Genomic DNA, 19,215 nt, shown 5'->3' with positions numbered 1-19,215 from the left:
TTCACGCACAGCGCATTTTATTTCCCTAGTTACCGTGTTGGTGCCTCTTTCTCTCTTCCTTTGTCCCCTTCATGACGCACACCTTATACTCCCACTCTGCTTCAGACACTTCGAATGCTGGCTCCCATTTACAATGTGGGGCTCTTTCTGTCTTCTTTTCAGAAATCTTGTCCCTAACTGTTTTTATGTGTGATCTCAGTAAACAAGGAACGTGTGTGTGTGTGTGTGTGTGTGTGTGTGTGTGTGTGTAGGAAGCTTGCCATATTTCCTCCCTGCCCCACAGAAAATGTATTTTCTGGAAGCCCTTTTGACACTGAAGTGAATACCCACTGGCCTTCCTTTGCTCAATTCTCCTGAGAAGTGAAAGAGAGAGAGGTCTTTATGCTTGTTGTCATATCTTTTGTTTCTGCTGATTATACACAGAGTAAGTTGTAAATAGCTCTCTCACACACCATGATTCCTCTGAGGTATGTACAGGGGAGGAGATATGCACTCAGCTTCTGCTTACCCTGGGGATTCCAGAGGGTCCCTTTCAAGGCCTCTTATTCCTGTTACAGCACCAGCAGAATGAAATTTAGATGAGTACTAGACAATTACCATCCCATAATGAAACCTGTAGCAGAATGTTTAGAAACATTAGCTGATCAATTTAGTATTTTCATTTCTTTTTAACTTAAATGTTTTTACTTTCAAAGCAAAATATGCATTGATTCAAAAAAGAATTTTAAAAGTTCCCTTAGTCTTACTTTTTTTCAGAGATAAAAATCACTGTGACTATTTTGCAAAAATCATTGGAGAACTTAGTTTTAAAGTATGGCATTGAAGCAGACACTGAGCACTAGCATGAGGGAAAGTGGATAAAACTGGAACTCCCCAAATCAATTTAAATTTTATGTGCCAGTGGATGGGTATACACCATATTTTATTTAAAGAGGAATAATAATAAGAATTTAGACAGTTTATTTCTGCTCTTTCTGTGTTTTTTTGTTTCTTTGTTTTTGCTTGCTTTATAGCTAGCTGGTTAACAGCTAAGGCTTCTAAATCAAAAGGCCCAATTGTCTCGGTGGCTGGGCTGAATTATAACTAATTAGGTTATCAACTTTTGTATCCTCTATAGTTTCCTTGGTACATTTTGATGAATCCGGAACTACATATCACTTGCCTTTTCCTTAAAAATTTGTTCTCTGATAATTAATAACACTTATTGTGGGTGTGGGTACAGGGGTATTGTTAGACAGTGAACCCATCAGTGAAACTGCAGTTTTGTTTGAATCTCAATTTTCTTATCTTTAAAATAATGGGAGTCCATTTTTATGGACACTTCCTTGCAGGGGGCGGGTTTCTGCTCTGAAATTCTAGGTTTCTAACTATGAGACTGCTATCTACTTCTAATTCCTTTTTGTGATTTGGATTATTGAAACACTCTAGTAGCCTGACACATTTTTCTTCAACTTATTCACAGAAATTTTGTTTTCTCTCAGGAACTGTTTATTTCTAAGTGTCTGAGGTTATAATTGAGTGTAATTGTACTTGTTTAACTGTCTCCTTTCCTACTTGAGAGTACTTACAAAACACTTTCTGTGAGGGTGAAAAGGAAATAAAAACTTAGTATTTGTGACACAGTCAAATAATATTAAGGTAAGTGGGAATTTGTTTTGTGTACATGAAATAAAAGTATTGTTTACACTTAATTTGCAGTATATACATTGCGGCTCATGGGTTTGGCTTTAATCGGTTAAGTAGTTACAGTTAATTGAGGTTTTATAGGAAGCATTTTGGGGAGTTTCATTTTGATACAGAGTATTTTAAGGTGAATTTTTCCCAATCTTTCTATGGCACTCTGGGGAGAATTACTGTTGCATGACTCATTAGTGCCCTTCTGTGTGTCAGCTGGTGGGGGGATCAGCACTATTTTGTGTGACACAACACAAATGCTCAGTGTCTCTACTTTTCTCCAGGCCCCATTTCTTTCTCATTCTTCAAGTTAGAGGATAAATTCGCTTTTACATTGCTTATGGTGTCCTAGGCCACATAGCAAGCAGTAGGTCCCAGCAAGCTGGGAACACCTTCGTTTCCTTTGTCTTCTTTGTAATTTCTTACATTTGAAACATCAAAAAATGCCCCTAGATTGGATGCCATTAAATGCAACTATTACATGTTTTTCATTAACTTCTTTGAAATATATTCTCAGTCTTTATTCCTCATTTTTTAAGTGTGCGCTCTGCAACTTTTTAGCATGTGACTCTGACCTATTTATCTACTCTAAGCTGCAGTTTTTTTCATTTGTCAAATGCAGATGCTCATATCCCATAAGATTGTTGAAAAGGAAAAAAAGGTTATTTCTGTATGTAAGGTACCCATATGCTGACTGGCTCATTCCAAGTGCTTAGTAAATGTGACCTCCCTTTCCTTTCCCTCTTGGGCTTCACTGGTGAAATTCCTGGGTAAAGAAAAGAGTGGTTAATTTCAAAGACAGATGATATTCTGTCCATTTTATGTTATGGAAAGTAGGCAGGAAGAAAGAAGGAGAGACCAAAAAGAAAAAGCCGAATCTAAAATATTTGAGGAGTTGGCTGAATGCTTTTTTTGAAATTAGTGATATTCATTAGTGAACTTGCAAAATGAAGCTTATGGACATTATTTAAATTTGGAGAAGTAAAATGATTTGTGGGTCAAAAAGAAAAGGGAAATACCTCCGAAGGTAGCATGCTTGGCTGAAAAGTGATCTCTAAACAAAGAAAATTGATTGGCACAGGCCAACCTAATTGGAGTTTTTTGAAAAAATGAGACAAAACAAAACACCAAAGGAAGGCTTTGTGACAGGTGAGGTGAATCTGATTGATAGATTAAGATTCTGATACATATAGACATGTGTACGACCAATGAAGATAGTATATGTTTGAAATTGTTGAGTAGTAGAGAAATTTTTTGAAAAGGAAGAAAACAGATTTGGATCAAATCTAAATCTTATCTTAAAAAAGTCTAAAACAAAGTAAGGAAGTTATCGTAGGCAGTATTTCAAGGTTAAGAATAACTATCGATAATAAATAATTTAATTTTTTAAACTTTATTTTTATTATTGACACTATTACAGATTTCTCCCTGTTGCTCCCCTTTTCCTCCTTTACCCAGCCCCTGCCCACTCCCTTCCCTCTGGCCATCACCACACTCTTGTCTGTGTTGGTGGTTTATGTATATATGTTCTTTGTCTAACCCCTTCACCTTCTTTCAAAAGTAAGTTATTCCATGGAGAGACTGGATGAAATAAATAACTTACTTTTGAAAGGGAATTTTAGTGGCTTTCAATGTAGAATTCTAGAAATAGAAACATTCACTAAGTTAAAGTCGTATTTGTTACTATTCTTATTATTAGAACAGACACAAAATAGAACTCTTAAATGAGATTTAATAATAGTAAATAAATAATAAATATTAATAAATAACTCTGCCTGTGCTGTCCTCTACCAGGAACAGGAAAAATAAATTTGAGTAGGTATTTAAAAGTGAAAAGGAACTTTAGACATTATAGAATACAATTGTCTTAATCCTCCCATGAGAAAATGGAAAGATAGAGGAAAAAACATCAAGCAGCCATTCTGCTGCTTTTTCTCTTCTCCTGTTTCCTTCCTCCATACCTTTTTACCTTCCTTCTCTCTTCCTTCTGAACAGATATTTAAGTGCCTGCTTTGTGCTATGTGCTGTAGATACAAGGGTGAATAACATTTATGTAGACCTTTTTTTCTTGTAATTTACCTTCTTGGTAGTCAATAAACTTGGATGTGTGCTCTTCACAATCCGTTTGACCTACTGAGTGTCAAAAACCTGGGAAGCCATGATGGCCTGTTTCAGAAGTTCAGTTGGGGTGCCCCTGCTTCTGCCTGGGTCAAGTGTGTTTGTGTGTAGTTCTCAGCCTCCACACCCAGCATCTATCTAACTCAGCCGTATTCCCCCAGGTTCCAGTGGCATGTGCTGGCAGAGTGCTGGGTGCAGACTTCTGCCCAAACCTGGAGGAGCCAGACCAGAGGCTGGAAGTCCAGGTTGGAGTCTTACTGTTTTATCAGTTGGGGGTGGTGTGGCAGAAACGGTGGTCCCCTGAAGGCCATACAGATGAATCTGTGACATCAGGGGACAGAGAGCCATTGAGACAAATGTGAAAGAGGGACCAATGGAGCATATGTGCAACAAAAACTTCTTTTCAGAATAAGTTTTCTGTAACTGGAGATCATTCATTATTTATCCAAAAGATAGTATATACTGCAGTGGGTAAGACCATGGTATCTGAAGGCTGGCTGTGCAGGTGACACAAGCTGCTGTGAGCCCTTTGGCAAGTCACTCAACCTAACTGAGCTGTAGCTTTCTCATGTATGAAATGAAGATCCACCATACAAGGTGATTATGAGGATTAAATGTTCTAATATATACCTAGCAGTGAGCATAGGGCCTGGCACACAACAGGCACTCCAGGAATATTAGCTCTCATTTTTTAAATCATAATCAAAATGTGCTAGGCAGTGTTTTAGGCACTGGTGATATATGGGGAACAAGTCATACTTCCCGCATTATGGTCTCCCAGCTCAGGAGAATGGAACCCATTCAACTGGGCATTGCATTAGAAAAATAAGACTCGTTAAGTATCTTCCTTCTTCATGGATTGGGAGATATGTGAAATATTAAGTTTACTAGCAAAGTACATTTTTGTGAAAGTAGTGACTTGGAATTCAGTTCTTTTTGTGTGGTCTTGAGGCAATCAAAGCAGTTTAGTATATTGCTAATTATAAAATACAATATGACATCTTATCCAAACTAATGTGTCTACCTCCATGTACGTTCAGTTATTTAAAGATGTGCCAATGATGCAAAGATATAAGCTGAGGTTTCAACATGGATGTTATTTCCTAGTATGAGCAAACTCACAGTATCTTTTAGAGCTTCCATTTGGCATCATTTTCTAAAATTTTTGGACTTGAGGGATGAGCACAGTGAGTTCAATTTTAAAACATTTTACTGGTTTAGACACCCGACATGAGAAAAGAAAATAGTTTTAAAATTACTTTTTCATAGTGCGAGTGAAAGTAGAAGAGGTGGTAAGAGGAGGTTTCAGCTTTTATGGTACTGAAGGGTACACCATCTCTTGCACTAGGGTACACACCTGCTCTTGGACTAGGGAAGACCACCTGAGCTTTTCAGTGCTACAAGCTGGTACTGTCTGGGTGGTGTATGGCTGTGATGCACCAGACAAGCAGGTGTGACACATATGAGACATGACCATGTATTTCCCAGTTTCAGAAAGTTAACAGCTTGTGTGTGACACATAAATGCAGAGTGATGGAAGACTTGTTGTGGGGCATAGTCTGACCCTTGACCTCTTTGCATGGGACAATTGATGGTCTTCAAACATATCACCTGGAATGGTCTGTCATGGGTGGCTGTTGGAAAATTTGTTTTGAACCTTGAGTTACGGTGCAAAGAGCAATGGGTTTTGCAGATGTGAGTGTGTGAAATAAAACCAAAAGAGACCAATGGAGCACATTATTATAACATACCAAGGGAGAAAATGTGTATTTACAAGTTTAAGGGAAATTCTGGGGTCATAGGTAGTTAAATAGATTGTGGAGTTGACAGTTCAGCATGGGCTTCGCAAAGAAGACCAAGCTCCTGGTCATAGAAATGAAGGTGTTCATTTTATTGGATTCCTCTTCTTGCAACACCGTTTTGGCAGACTGAGTGGAAAGGTCGCATCTGTCAGAAGGTAGTCCACTGCGGTGAATTAGCTGGGACCCATTTGAACCATTTCCTTCTTTTTTCCTCTTCCTTGCTAACTGTGGCTTCCACACACTTTAATAATATCTAGTACATATCAATATTATGTCAGTCGTAATAACTTGACACTTAATATGTTCTTCATAATCTAACAATTCCAGGGGTAGTTTTTAGCTTAGAGTTCTTTCATTCTCTCCATGGAATGTAGTCTGGTATTTGGTTTCCCCTCTCCCTCCCTGTACAGAATGTGCCGTTTCTTATTTTTAAGTCCAGATCTACACTCCAGGGAACTCACTATAGGACTTTCCAGGGTCATCAGAGTCATTTATTTTTCCTCGCTTGAATCTTAGGCTTTTCCCCAGGGCCAGGCATTATAACAGCCAGAGGATTTGCTGTTTGGCCTCTTGATTCTGAGAATAACCCCCTGGGCACCTTGATTTTGGAGCAACAGTTTGTTTATACTTTTTTCTAGGAAGAATTTTCACTTAGACATGGAGAACCTATATCTGATCTACTTTTATATTCATGAGTTTTCATGACTGGTGGAGTCGCTTCCTGTTCTTACCTGCTTCCTTTTAACCCTTTGCATATATCCCTGAATTTTCAGATGGTTTGGCAACATTATTGCTTAATAATCCCAAGATTCCTGACACTCTTTCATGAATATACCTTTGGTTTTTCATGATTATAATCCTTGAAGTCTGTGTCTGATTGGACTTTTTCAAGGGCGTCTGCACTTCTTTTGTGTTAATATGCTTGATTTAGAGCAGAAGCTGGAAGTCAAGACTTTGATTTACTAACTTTGTTTTCCTCTGACTTTTCAAGTAGATACGCAACTACTTTCTTCAGTTGGGGAGGTTCAGTTAACTGATGTATAGTGGCTAAAAATCGTGTGTTATATAATTATTTTATAAGAACTTGTTCTGGTTTATACTTTCTTAATTATTATTAAATATTTTGTTTTTAATCAGGGAAAAGTTACTTTTTAGTCTTAACTGAGCCTCATCATGTAGTAAGTTGTTACAGTAGCCCCAGCTCATTTCCTTTCTTGGTGGGGAATTCAAGATGTGGGGTTTGACTTGATATTTTTCACCACTAATATGCTTAGTAAATTAGAGTAAATAGTGAACCAATATTTCAGTACCAGATTAGACCCAATTTACTGTGATGTTTCATAAACCACAGGCTCCTTTTTTCTGTGAATGCATGAAGGATCACTTTTTTTTTTCCAGACATACCGGGATGCAAGTGTAAATTTCCATAAAATTTAAATGAGGTGCTTCCTGTAATTAATGAACAATTGTGGCTGCTCTCTAGTCTGCATTGTAATTAACCGTGATCAGGCTTGTTTAGTGATGACACTGTTCCTGTAATAATTTGACAAGCTACTGTGAATTTGCCAGGTTATTAAACAACCTGCAGCATTCACTTATGGAATCACAGGGACAAGCTTGGCGGCTGCTGCTAGTTAAACGCGGCATAAGGGTGAACCAGGAGCTTCCATTGAAGTCTTCAGATCACACGAACAGATATAAATTCCTATGATTTTTGGACAAATTAATTAATTTTGTGTGGGGTATCTTGAAAAGTTTTTATTACATGATAAACTGACTGAGGCAAACCTGGTCATTTTTATTAATTCACAGTGAAGTTAGCAATTTTTTTATATTGTTATCACTAGTTCGGACTAAACAGAATCTGAGATTTTCTCTTCCTACCCTATTAAAGAGGTGTGATTATTTTTTTTAAACCCAACAGTTTCCTCCCTCAAATATAAGTTCACTTTTTTAGTGTGTGTTGGAGATAATAGATGACCTTGTGCTAAACACAGTTGTATCACAGGTAGAGTGAGTGATGCATATGGACTGGTAGACTCATGTTCATGGTCACTAGTGCACCCGCCTTCCCCAGCCCCCTTCAGGTTAAGAACTGTTCAAAACATTACTGTCTAGTTACTGTGGTGTCTTTCATTCAGATTCTGTTTATTGACTAAACCACAAGGATTCCTGCCCAAAGTACCAGGCGGTCTATGCTTGACTGATTTTGATTTTCTAACATCAGCCCTGGGGTTTATTTGAAAAATGTACGTACACTGCAGCTTTAACAAGTCAAGTGAGTACATGTTTTTGACCATGGAGTAGAGTATATCTGAAGATCATTAAATTTAGTGGGGATAAGGAGGGGTGCAGAATAAGTGTAGTAGTCATTGTACCCCATTTCAGTGTGTGTGTGTGTGTGTGTGTGTGTGTGTGTGTGTGTGTGACACATGGTTTTTGTCTTTTCATCTTCTCCAAGAGCCAGAAAGTTTCCTGCCGTTCTCTTTCCAGCTATTGACAAATGATTGCCAGATGTGAGATCTTTGCAGTGCTCCTTCCCTCAGCAAACCTGCAGCGATGGGATATTTGATTCTCCCTTGCCCATTTCATCTCCTTTCCACATCTGCCAGGGACACACAAGCAATACATCCCTACATGAGAGTTTAAAGTTTTTTCAACTCCTTTTCCCTCTTCGATAAAGTGTTTGGAGACAACAGAATGAGGTCCATATGAGTCTCTCCCAACTTCACTATGAAATTAGTTGTTTATTTCACTTATCTACCTCTCAGTAATTGAATATTTCATTTTAGTTTTGGTCCATGGAAAATGTGATGCAACTCCGGGAGTGTTAAGAGTTTTTCCTATTGTCTGCTTGCTGCAAGTATGCCATCAACACAGCTTCTCTCTGATCCCTCAATTCTGATAAAAACTACAGTTTGGTTCATAGGACTTCTTAGGAAAGTAATTTTAATAAACAACTGTCAAAATATTAAGTGTAGCATGTCTGGTAAAATTCAGTAGTCATTTAAGATTACAACAGCCATCTGTGAGGGGGAAAATTCAACTTGTTTGGCTTAATTATCTTACCTTGTGTTTGTCTCCATTGTCAAAGTTGAAATGGATGAAATCCTAGTTTTAATCCCAAATAGCTTATAAAAGAGAAAGTACACTGACTTTTTGGAGGCATCTGAAATTAGCCTGTGTAGGCCACACACATAATCACTACCATGCACAGAAGCCTTTTGTATCTGCTTGGAATCTCTATTGATATTGATTTTTTTCTCATCTCAGTTTAAAAATATTTTCCAAAATGCTCTTATAGCTCATGTTCATACTGTAGGGTGGGCTGACACAGGTGGCCTTTCAGTGTTCCTATTACACTTTTTGGCAAACGAAAAGGCCCCTTATTCCCTGAATAAGATCAGCATTTTTATTTTTTTTAACTTTTAAAAAATAATCCATAAAATGTCTGCCACATGTTCACTAGTTGATGGAAATGTTTTCCAAATTAGAGCTATAGTATTGGATTCTTACTGTAAAAGTTCTAGTGTGTTTATTTCTGATATCCTCTTCACTACCTGTGATTATGCAAATTTATTTTTTAATTTTTGGTGAAATTCAAAATGACAAATACAAGGTACTATTTTTGAATTTGTACAGTTAGGAAAGAAATTTTTCTTAAGGAAAGAATAAATGGCTTTGCCCATTATAGAATAAAAAAAGGACATGTGTGAAGTCTGATTATCAGTATGTTCTTTAAAAAAATTAACAAACAACAGCCAACAAAACCTAATAGGAACAAAAACAAAAAGCCAACAGATCCTGAAAAGACTAAATCCTACTAGGTCTAAGAAAACGAGGTCATTGAGACTCATCAAGATGAATACATGAAATGTGTGCAACTTTTTGTAGAGAAATTATACCTCAGGAAAACGTGAAAAGGAAAAAAGTGGGGTAAAACTGTTACACAACATTTTCGCAACTTATGATAAACAGCTTGCTATTGGATGTGTCTATTGAATGCTAGAGGAAAATTGTAGTTGAATATGTAGACAGTGATAAACTGTTCAAACTATTCACTATTAAAAACACAGTGATCAAGATTAATGTGGTAAGTTTAAAAAAAACAGCCCCAAAATAAAATTAACCAAATTCAAAAAGGATCCCTATGGAGAAGTTTATATTTTTATTGTCCTTTGACATTCCTCAAGGATAGACGCCTTGTGGGGCACCTTAGTGGGTGCCAGTGGCTGGGAAGGTGGAGGTGAAGAATCCTTTCATAAAACAACAAGGTTAGGAACTCCTGTGGCAGGAGCCAAGTTCCTCTGAGTTTAGATCACTTCACATAATTTGCCCTCATTAATGCATTGCTGGTTTCTCATGCCATCCTCTTTTTCCTCAACATGGTTACTGTGGGAGGCAGAGAGGTGCTAAGCAGTGGAGGTGTCATCCGGCCCGTGTACCTAGGGAACGTCCTTCAGAGGACGACTTGTCACCAGCCGTCAAAGAAGAGAGTGGCTTTGTGGTCTCTGAACATCTGGCAGTGCTGCACAGGAAGCTGAGGGGGTGTCATTAATTGTGATGAAATAATTTAAACCATCAGGAATAAATGAGGCTGTTAAGCTAAGTTCAGATTCCATTTGCCATACACATGTGTCTAGCAGCCTGTGTGCAGTTAAAAAAATTGAATTATATTAGCTCGTGAGTAGAAGTGAAACAGATACTGTAAATGAAACAAGTTGCTGTGTAGTGATGACATCGTGTTGAACCACTTCACACAGTTACAGTTTGTAGGATCAATATATTGAAAGTGGTACGTTATTTAATTAATTTTTATATAAAGGAATTCTTATGGTATTGAGGGATTCTAGTAAGAATAAGTGGTTTATTGGAGCTCAAAGAGGATGGGTAGGTGAATTGGTAGAAAGAAGCCATCGGATCAAGGCAGGGTGGGTGGGGTTCTTAGCCTACCACACCAGGCTTCTTTGATGGACAGTTTACCTTTCTATAGAATCTGTCTTTGAGTACAATATTTGGTGCCATTGCTCTGCATACATACTCCAGGCTAGAGGACAATTTCTGACAACCAACTTTGGATGTCCTTTTGGGTGTATTTGACACTTTGGACACATCTATGTAGTTTTCTTGCAAATAAAAACATATTTCTGGTGATAGATTTCTACTCATGCAGATGAACATATTTTTAAGACTTTGCACAATCAGTGAAGACTGATTTCAGATGTCCTTTTCAGGCACTGTGGAACAGGGCAGCCCTGATTTCTCTACAAAGGAAAGACTGTCAGGTTTGGAATGTAGGGACATCTCTGAGGTTTTGAGCACTAAACTGAGCGTGGTGTGTAGGTTCCAAAGTACATTTCTAAAATAAGTCATTCCTTTTACACATAAGCAAAGTTTTCAAACTTGAACTTTTATTTAAAAATAAACATGGGAATTTGAAAAATAAAATGAGACTGTTTAGGTACGGAAAGCATTTTTTAAAAACCACAGGAGAGGTAATCCCTCTGTCAGAGAGAAGCAATGGTCCAGAGCTCTGGCAAACCTTGGACAAGAGCCATTTTACTGCAAACTTGATCTTACTTTCTTTGGTCAGTCCTTTCTCTCCCTCCCAGCCTTTCTCTTTTTCTTGTTGTGTTTCTTTTTTTCTTCTCCTTTTGCTTTGCCTTCTCTATTTTCTCTTTTCCTTTCCTTATCTTTACTTGTTTATTTTTATCCTTTTGCAAGGTCTGTCTGAAAAAAGTCCAGCCATTGTTAATATGAGAATGGTTTGTGTGACATCGATGTAAATTGGCAGCCAAGGAGAGTGGACTGGAATGTACATGTGTAAACAATGACAGCTTCAATTTACTAGTCAGTGGGGGAGGTAGACTCTGTTGAAAGAGCATGTGTACTGTGTGGCCGTTGCATTCAAAATGACTGAGCATGTAGAGCAAACAATCTGCATCAATTTTTGTGTGAGGCTTGAACATTCTTCCACGGAAACTATTTGGATGATTGAGAGGCTTTGGGGGATGATTCAATGAATATAACACAAATAAAAGTGTGGCACGAATGCTTCAAAGATGGTCAAGAATCTGTTGGAAGTGATCCACATTCTGGAAGGCCTGCAATAAGCAGAACACCTGAGAGTATTGAATGTGTAGGGGCTGCAGTCAACAAAGATTGGTGTCTGACATTTTGAGAGTAGAAGCTGACACGGGGGTTCCAAAAACAACTATGTCTGAGATTGTGATGCAGGATCTTGGCATGAAACATGTGGCAAAATTCATTCTGCAGCTTCTGCTACCAGAGCAGAAGGAATATCGTACTGTGGTTGCTAATCACTTAATTCAAACTACTACCAATGAACCAGATTTCCTGAAAGTCATAACTGGGGATGAATCATGAGTCTATGGCTCTGATCTGGAAATGAAGGCCCAGTTGTCCCAGTGGAAGTTGCTTGGGTCTCCTTGCTCGAAGAAGTCATGGTAAAGTTGAAGCAAGATCAAGACCATGTTAACTATGTTTGTTTTTTGTTTTGATTGGGAAGGTATTGTTCATCATGAGTACATCCCTCCAGGCCAAACAGTTAATAAGGAGTAACTACCTCCATGTTCTTCATTGGTTAAAAGATGCAGTACGACAAAAACGGCTGCAGCTGTGGGCAACTGGTGATTTGACAGCTCTTTCATAGTAACACACCCATTCATGGATTACGCCTCATGCAGAGATTTTTGTGAAATCACCCAGGTGACTGAGCTCCCTTACAGCTCAGATTTGGTGCCCTGTGACTTCTAGATTTTCCCCATAAAATCACTTTTGAAAGGGAAGAGATTTTAGACACTTGATGAGATTCAGAAACATACGGTGGGGCAGCTGATGGAGATTCCAACAAAGGATTTTGCAGAGTATTTTGAACAGTGAAAGAGACACTGGAAAAATTGTGTGAGGTCCCAAGGTGCCTATTTTGAAGGGGACTGAGGCATCATTAACCGGTGTACAATGTTTCTTGTATCTTGTATCTTCTTCAATAAATGGTCTCTCTGTATTACATGGCTGGATACTTTCTGGACAGACCTCTTGTATTAGATTTTACAGCCTATTTTCATTCTCCAGCCTCCGTAGATGAACTGCAATTCTGTTTTCATTTATACTCTTTGTTTTCCTGTTACTAGTTCAAAGATTAATATTCAAATTTTTTTTAATTATAAGCTTAAAAAATTTAGGTTGCATTTTTACATAAACTTGTGTGACAGTTGGTAGATTTTTCTATGTGAATGAACCTTGATTAGTTTTTTTAAAAAGGGATTCAGAATGCTCACTAAATTATCCTTTTCTCTGGGCTCTTACATGGAATAGTTATTGATGAAAGCCAGATATTTGTGGCACCAAGTCACTACCCTCCATTTTACTCTGATATAAACTGGCACGAGTAACCAGTTTAATAGAGTCTAATAGAGTAACCAATAGTTATGATATTACTTCTGTGTGTTTTGATCTTTGGATTTTATTTTAGTTAATGAAATTAACTAAAAGAACTGAAAATGATTTTGTACCCTGAGTCCTACATTCCAGGTACAATACATTATGGATTGAATAAACCTTGGTTGAGTGACTTGAGAATTTAACTACATTCTGCATTCTCTCCCAATACCACTTTGTACAAGAGAATACTATTGATATTTCAGATTGCCAGTTTAACCTAAGCTGTTCGTGTTGGGAACTATCAGTATTAATAATATAAGAAATGTTGAGTAAGATGCTTATTTCTACTTTATCTTCTAAGTTCCTAAGTCATAGAAGCTTCATAGAAGGAGAAAGAAAAGGCAGGACAACAAGAAATATTTACTTCTTGGCTTGAATAGAATTATGTGTTTGTGTGCATGTATGTGGATTTTGTATATGTATATATACAATGTATATTTTATTACATATAAATCCATATTTTATGTTTATAAGAATAGTGGTGTTCTATTTGAAAATTTCATTGGAGTTAGTCATAATGAGTAATTTACATTGAGAATACGTGGTCTACCTACCTCCCCCTAAAAAACGGAAGAAAAAAAATCTTCTGTTACAGTTAATGGAATGTTAATTTGTGAGATTTCATTAGACTTTTCTTCAGACTCAGTATTGTTTTATATTGATGTGGCGAAGCCCTTATGGTACTGCTTACTGGTTTTTATTCCTTTAGAGTTTATAAGTATATATCAATGTTCTAAATTTCTTCTTGTCACAGGAAATTATTTAATTCACCGTGTCCTTTGTTTATATGATTGTAGTGGACACAAATAAGCGAATGTGAAGAGGCTACATTTTTAGGTACCGCAGTAGTGGTCTTAACATGTTCCCACATGAAAACAGCAGATCCTTCTGCCTAATGCAGGAAATACACTAACTTCATGCTAAGAAATGAAATGTTTGGGTGTGGCTTTTTTTCTTTTATCTTCTAGCGTTAGTGTAGAATTTAGGTGTTGGACAAACAGCTAATTCTTCAACATTAAGAAGTGCAGATAGTTCCATCTATATAATCCCTGTTTCAAAAGAAAATTTCCATTACTGACAGCTGAAGAATGAAATTACCAAAGAATATAAAAGTGTTATTCTTTAATGTTCATTATGTGCCAGTGGAGTCTGATGGAGCCTAGATGCAGACCAAGCCTCTTGAAATCATTGTTAATGTATAAACCAACTTTAAGTGCCTTTTTGGGTATAGTACTGTGTTTGCATCCTATAAAAAGTGAGCTGAGTAGACAGGGTCTCTGCCCTCTAGAAGTTTATAATCAAAAACAGATAATGTAGCTGACATCTGTTATCGTATTAAGGTCTTCCAAATAAACATTGATCAAATACATAAATAAAAGTTTTATATCAAAGACAAATGAAAACCTTTTTGCTTGCCTGATTAAATAAGTAAACAGACATCTTCATCCCCACACTGAAGCTATCCATAGAAGTTGTAAAATAACTAAACTGGGATAATCTTGCTGCAAGGATATTCCTTTTTTGTGGTTATTTTTAAGGGTTTTCAAAGAGTACTTGCATTATTGTGATGTCATTGATAGTTTATTGTGTATCTGTATTTAGCAGAGATGTTGTTTTTGTCTTTCTGGTTGAGGAATTGGGATGAATTGAATTTTCCTCCCTTTATGGAGTTTTTCCATCTAAAACTCTTGACTGGTGGTTCTTGCTATTGTAAACCAGCATCGTGGAGTGTTCTTTAAAAAAAAACTCTTATGTTAATAGAAATAATATTTTAGAATTTGGAGGCCCCACCCCTCCCTGTATCACTAGAAATTACATTAAAACAAATATAAAAATTTAATATTGGTGCTGTGATAGATGAACTTACATATCCAAAAGGCTTTGAGGGGAATAGTAGTAAGAAGAAGTAAGGTCCCAACTTTGGAACGGACAGATCTGGTTGTATATTTGAGTATAGCTCTACTAAAATTCAACATATAAATGTTGGCAGGGGGAGGTAGGTACTAAGTTTGATAAAATATTTTCTTTCTGCCTGCTTCAACTTTAATGTAAGGTATTTTAACAGTCACTTTATTTTTGAAGTGTAGGGGAACTAAAACAGCAACATTGGGAAGTCTAAATATGAACCCATCTCAAAGTTCAAGACATTAAAAAAATAGCTATCCCCACCCCAGTGTAGGTGTCTGTCTGTGTAAATTAAAGCATGTGGATGCATAAATTAATTAGAAGAACGGTCACTGATATGAATCAGACCTATTTGGTACACTGATGAAATGAGCATTGTTTATAAGATTATCTTGTTATTTAATCTCGTCTATATAAACCTGGCTGGTTAGCCTTATGAAGTAATAATACAATTAATGTGATGATGGTATACTTTTTCTTGGTACAGGCCTGGTCCTGCAGGCCTTTCTTACTGGGATTTGTATATATAGAGGACCATAAGAACTAGAAATTTTAATTAGCAAGAATGTAAGAATGGTCCTCTTCTTCCCCTCCAGTTGTGTCAGTTGCGTGGTAGGTTTTTTTTAACTCAGGATGTTTCCTTGGGTAGTGTATTCTTTTTGAAACACTCATTTGCTGACCCCAGAAAAAAGAACTGCCCTTCAGATATTATTTTCTCAAAACTGTGCAAAGTTCATTACGAGAGCTACCTGCTGTTTTCAGCTCCACTCTGTTGTGCAAGTGGGTTTCACATAAAAAGAAAATTTTACTTATAAATGAAGCCATTAGGAATTTCTTGAATAAACACAGTCTTTTTCTTTGATGTGCAAAGGAATTTTGTTTATAACTGTTAGTCATGTAAGTCCGCATCTAGCACATGCAAGGAACATTCGTTATCTTCTGTATGAAATAGAGCACTGCTGTCAGAGAGCAGCATGAAGAAACACCGAAAAATGAAACAATTCCTGAGCAAAGGAAATTTGTTAGGTCATTAGTATTTGATTCAGTACTTTTGCTTGGTATTTTTTGCTCTTATTTACTTACTCTCCCTACTTTCTTGTCCCCATCTTTCTGACTCCATAAAGTTGGTTTTCTTTTTCTCCTCATTCTCTCTCTTTTTAGATTTTATTTACGCATTCCTAGAGAGAGGGGAGGGAGAGAGAGGAACATGGACGTGCAAGAGAGACATTGATTGGTTGCTTCTCGCACGCCCCCAACCAGGGACCTGTCCCACAACCCAGGCATGTGCCCTGACCCAGAATCAAACCAGTGACCTTTCAGTTTGAGGGATGATACCCAACCCACTGAGCCACACCAGTCAGAGTGAAGTTGATTTCTCTATGTCCAAAAAATGAAAACTTTGCTTTGGGGAAATAAAATTAAAGGTATGCATGTTATTGATCTTCGTCTCATGTTGCTTAACTCCTTCATGGCATTCATTTAATCTATAATGGAATTTAACGTGGTGTTCAATAATTTAAGGAATTGCGGAAAAAGACGTCATAGGAAATTCCCTCTTGATTTACTTTTATGAATGGTGTCTGATGACTGGTATCTGTTGGTCCTACTTAATCTCATCTAGAGAATGGATTTAGAACACTGCCCTTTTAGGATTATACATGGAGCACTTATGAATGTGTATAGTCAAATCTTAATTATGATTTCATTTTGCACTGAATGATTAGATTTTTTTATTACCAGTCTACATTGATGTCAAACATTTCTATATTGACAAGTTAGACATTTGTATATATTATTTTAAAGATTTTTGTCTCAGTTATAGGTGCATTTCAGATCTCCATTTCAACAGTGATTACCTGTGATGCCATAGCAACATACCTGACTGTTAGCAAAATACGTATTATTTCTGTGGTTTTATTAATCAGTAACCAGCAAAAGATTTCAGACTAATCACGTATGAATGATTTGTTCAGTTTGCTTAATGAGAAAAACTGTGGCATAAAACAACCTCACAATATGTGTGAGGATACATTCTCACCGTTACACTTGGCTCTCTTCTGAATTATGCAACTTGGATTTTCAATCACTGTTGAACTATGCAGATAAATCTGTTTGGGTCTGTCTTCTGGAAGCAGTTCAGGACAGCGCTTGTAAAACCAGTATTTAAATCAAGGGATCTGTTGACTGGAGCCAGGCATATGGAGGGACAGGACTTCTTCTGGGTTAAAGAGGTGGCTAACTGTGGTCTGACTGCTCTTCTCTATTAAGAGCCTTTTCTAAGATTCGATAGGAAGCAGGTTTCAAGAGCTGAGAAGACAATCTGAGACAACATGTCCTGTTTCTAGCTGGGATTGGTACATATGACCAGAACTTCTCAGAAGCTCTGGGGTATAGTCTGATTCTCTGTCAGATAGAAAGAAGCCCTGGTTTTATGTAAGGGACTACAGGTTGTACTTTTGCAAATTTGTCTGAGTATGGCTTCCCTGTGAACTCTCCATTCTTTTGGATGGGAAGATCTAGCCTCCCTGCACTTTCCTAGTTTCCTTATTATTTATCTTTCCCTTTTTACTGTGAATTATGTCACTGTCTGATCTCTTCCTTCATTTTGATGTGTCAGATATTATTTTATCATTTTATTTTAATATATTACGATCTTTGAGGAGCTGACTTAACATAGGTCCTCTTTAAAACAGATACTGAGACAGGGACTTGCGTGAAGGTGCATTGTTTGGGTAGATCCAGAGTAGGAATTAAGGACCAGGGGAAGTCAATACAAAGATAAATTACAGAGGGGATCAGTACTACTACTCATGGTGCTCATTCTCATTGGGACCTTGTAGGGCACCTCATGAGTATGTCTCCCCAAATATAAAAGGGAGATATATTTACCCATTGATTCTCATTCTCATTTGGCCCTCCGAGCATTAATTTCCCACACTTCTGACTTGTGTGTGTATATATCTTCCGATTTTTCAAGAAGCATGAGACAGGGCAAACTCAATAATAAAAAGCTAATTAGCTGCAAAGAGGGAAATTGGTTGATGTGGCTTGAACAGGAGGTGAGATAGGAAGGATTTTTACTAGTGCAGACAGTGTAGCCCATTCTAGGAACTGATACATTGTTTTCGTTATGGGTCTAAAAGCCCAGAGGCTCCGAGGTTTTTGCTGTACTGAATCCCTCACTTGTTACTGTGTGCTTCTTAGGTGAATTTAAATGTGCCTTTATACCCATTTTGTTATTTGTAAAGACTATTGGTATTTTCCTCAGTAATTTTAGCATACCAGTAGGAAAACTGGGTATTCACCACTAGGATCAGAGTGATCTGGGTAAGGTAATGCATCTCCCTTTCCCAAAGAGATATCTCTCCCAGAGAGATAATGCATGCTCTTTGAAACCTGCTTCCTATCAAATCTTAGAAAAGGCTCCTAATAGAGAAGAGCAGTCAGACCACAGAAGAAGTCCCGTCCCTCCATATGCCTGGCTCCTTTCATGGACACAGGCCCCTTGCTTTGTCTTCATTGAAGCACAAAACATTTATAGGCATTATCTTAATTATATCCTCTACCCTTGACTTTGGAATAGGGAAAAATTAACTGTTCATCTATTATTCATATTCTTCTCAAAAACAGTTATTTAGCAGAATTCTGTCACACTGTGATCTAGGACTTTCAGATCTTCAAAAGAAGACCCAAATCCTCATTTCATTTTTCCAAAGGGACCTGGGAATCCCAATTGTTATAGTTAATTATCCTGTTAAGTTGTGAAATCTGAAAGATTAGTGAAGATATAAAGATGAATATAAGGAAAAACTAAAACATAGTCCTCAGTTGGATATAAACATTATGCATGTCTTGAGTATTTATATGACAGAAGAATCTGTTTCAGAAACCAACTTTTAACAAAAGCAGTTGAGTTACACACTTATCATATGTGTTCATTATATTGTAGGTATATTTTTATTAGCATCATGGTCTAAAGATGATCAGGTTAACTACTAGCATGGGTCATGCAGAGGGGACAAAATATCAAAGTGTTGACCATCAACTCTAAGCTGCAGTTCAAGTCTCTGTCACCTTTTGCTTCTTAGAAGTGGATGAGCTAGTCTTAATTATTTCTTTGTGGTGTCTTCTATCTTTTCTTCCTGGATGTTCCTGTTTCTAGATAAATATATCTAGGAATGATATTTAAGAGTGGTATAGAAGAAAAAGTTTTCTATTTGTACAGGTAGATGGAAGGTACACCTTGCAAAGG

General features: G+C 37.2%; 1 protein-coding gene across 6 annotated transcripts in view; it reads left to right on the top strand.

Annotated features, from left to right (window-relative positions):
- Positions 1-19,215, top strand: part of BNC2 (basonuclin 2) — a 426,491-nt gene that overhangs the window by 172,550 nt on the left and 234,726 nt on the right. For 5 of the 6 annotated variants that reach the window (XM_037132060.2, XM_037132056.2, XM_037132059.2 and 2 more), the window contains one exon: positions 3,954-4,037. The exons of the other annotated variant lie outside the window; for it this stretch is intronic. In XM_037132060.2, the coding sequence (XP_036987955.2) occupies positions 3,954-4,037 (84 nt within the window). The remainder of the gene's footprint in view (positions 1-3,953; positions 4,038-19,215) is intronic. 6 annotated transcript variants of the gene reach the window in all.

Source organism: Artibeus jamaicensis, unplaced genomic scaffold (assembly GCF_021234435.1).
Source record: "Artibeus jamaicensis isolate MK-2021 breed Jamaican fruit bat unplaced genomic scaffold, CSHL_Jam_final scaffold_1964, whole genome shotgun sequence".
NCBI lineage: Eukaryota > Metazoa > Chordata > Mammalia > Chiroptera > Phyllostomidae > Artibeus > Artibeus jamaicensis.
The sequence above is the reverse complement of the archived record's forward strand: the minus strand, read 5'-3'. Positions and strand labels throughout refer to the sequence as shown.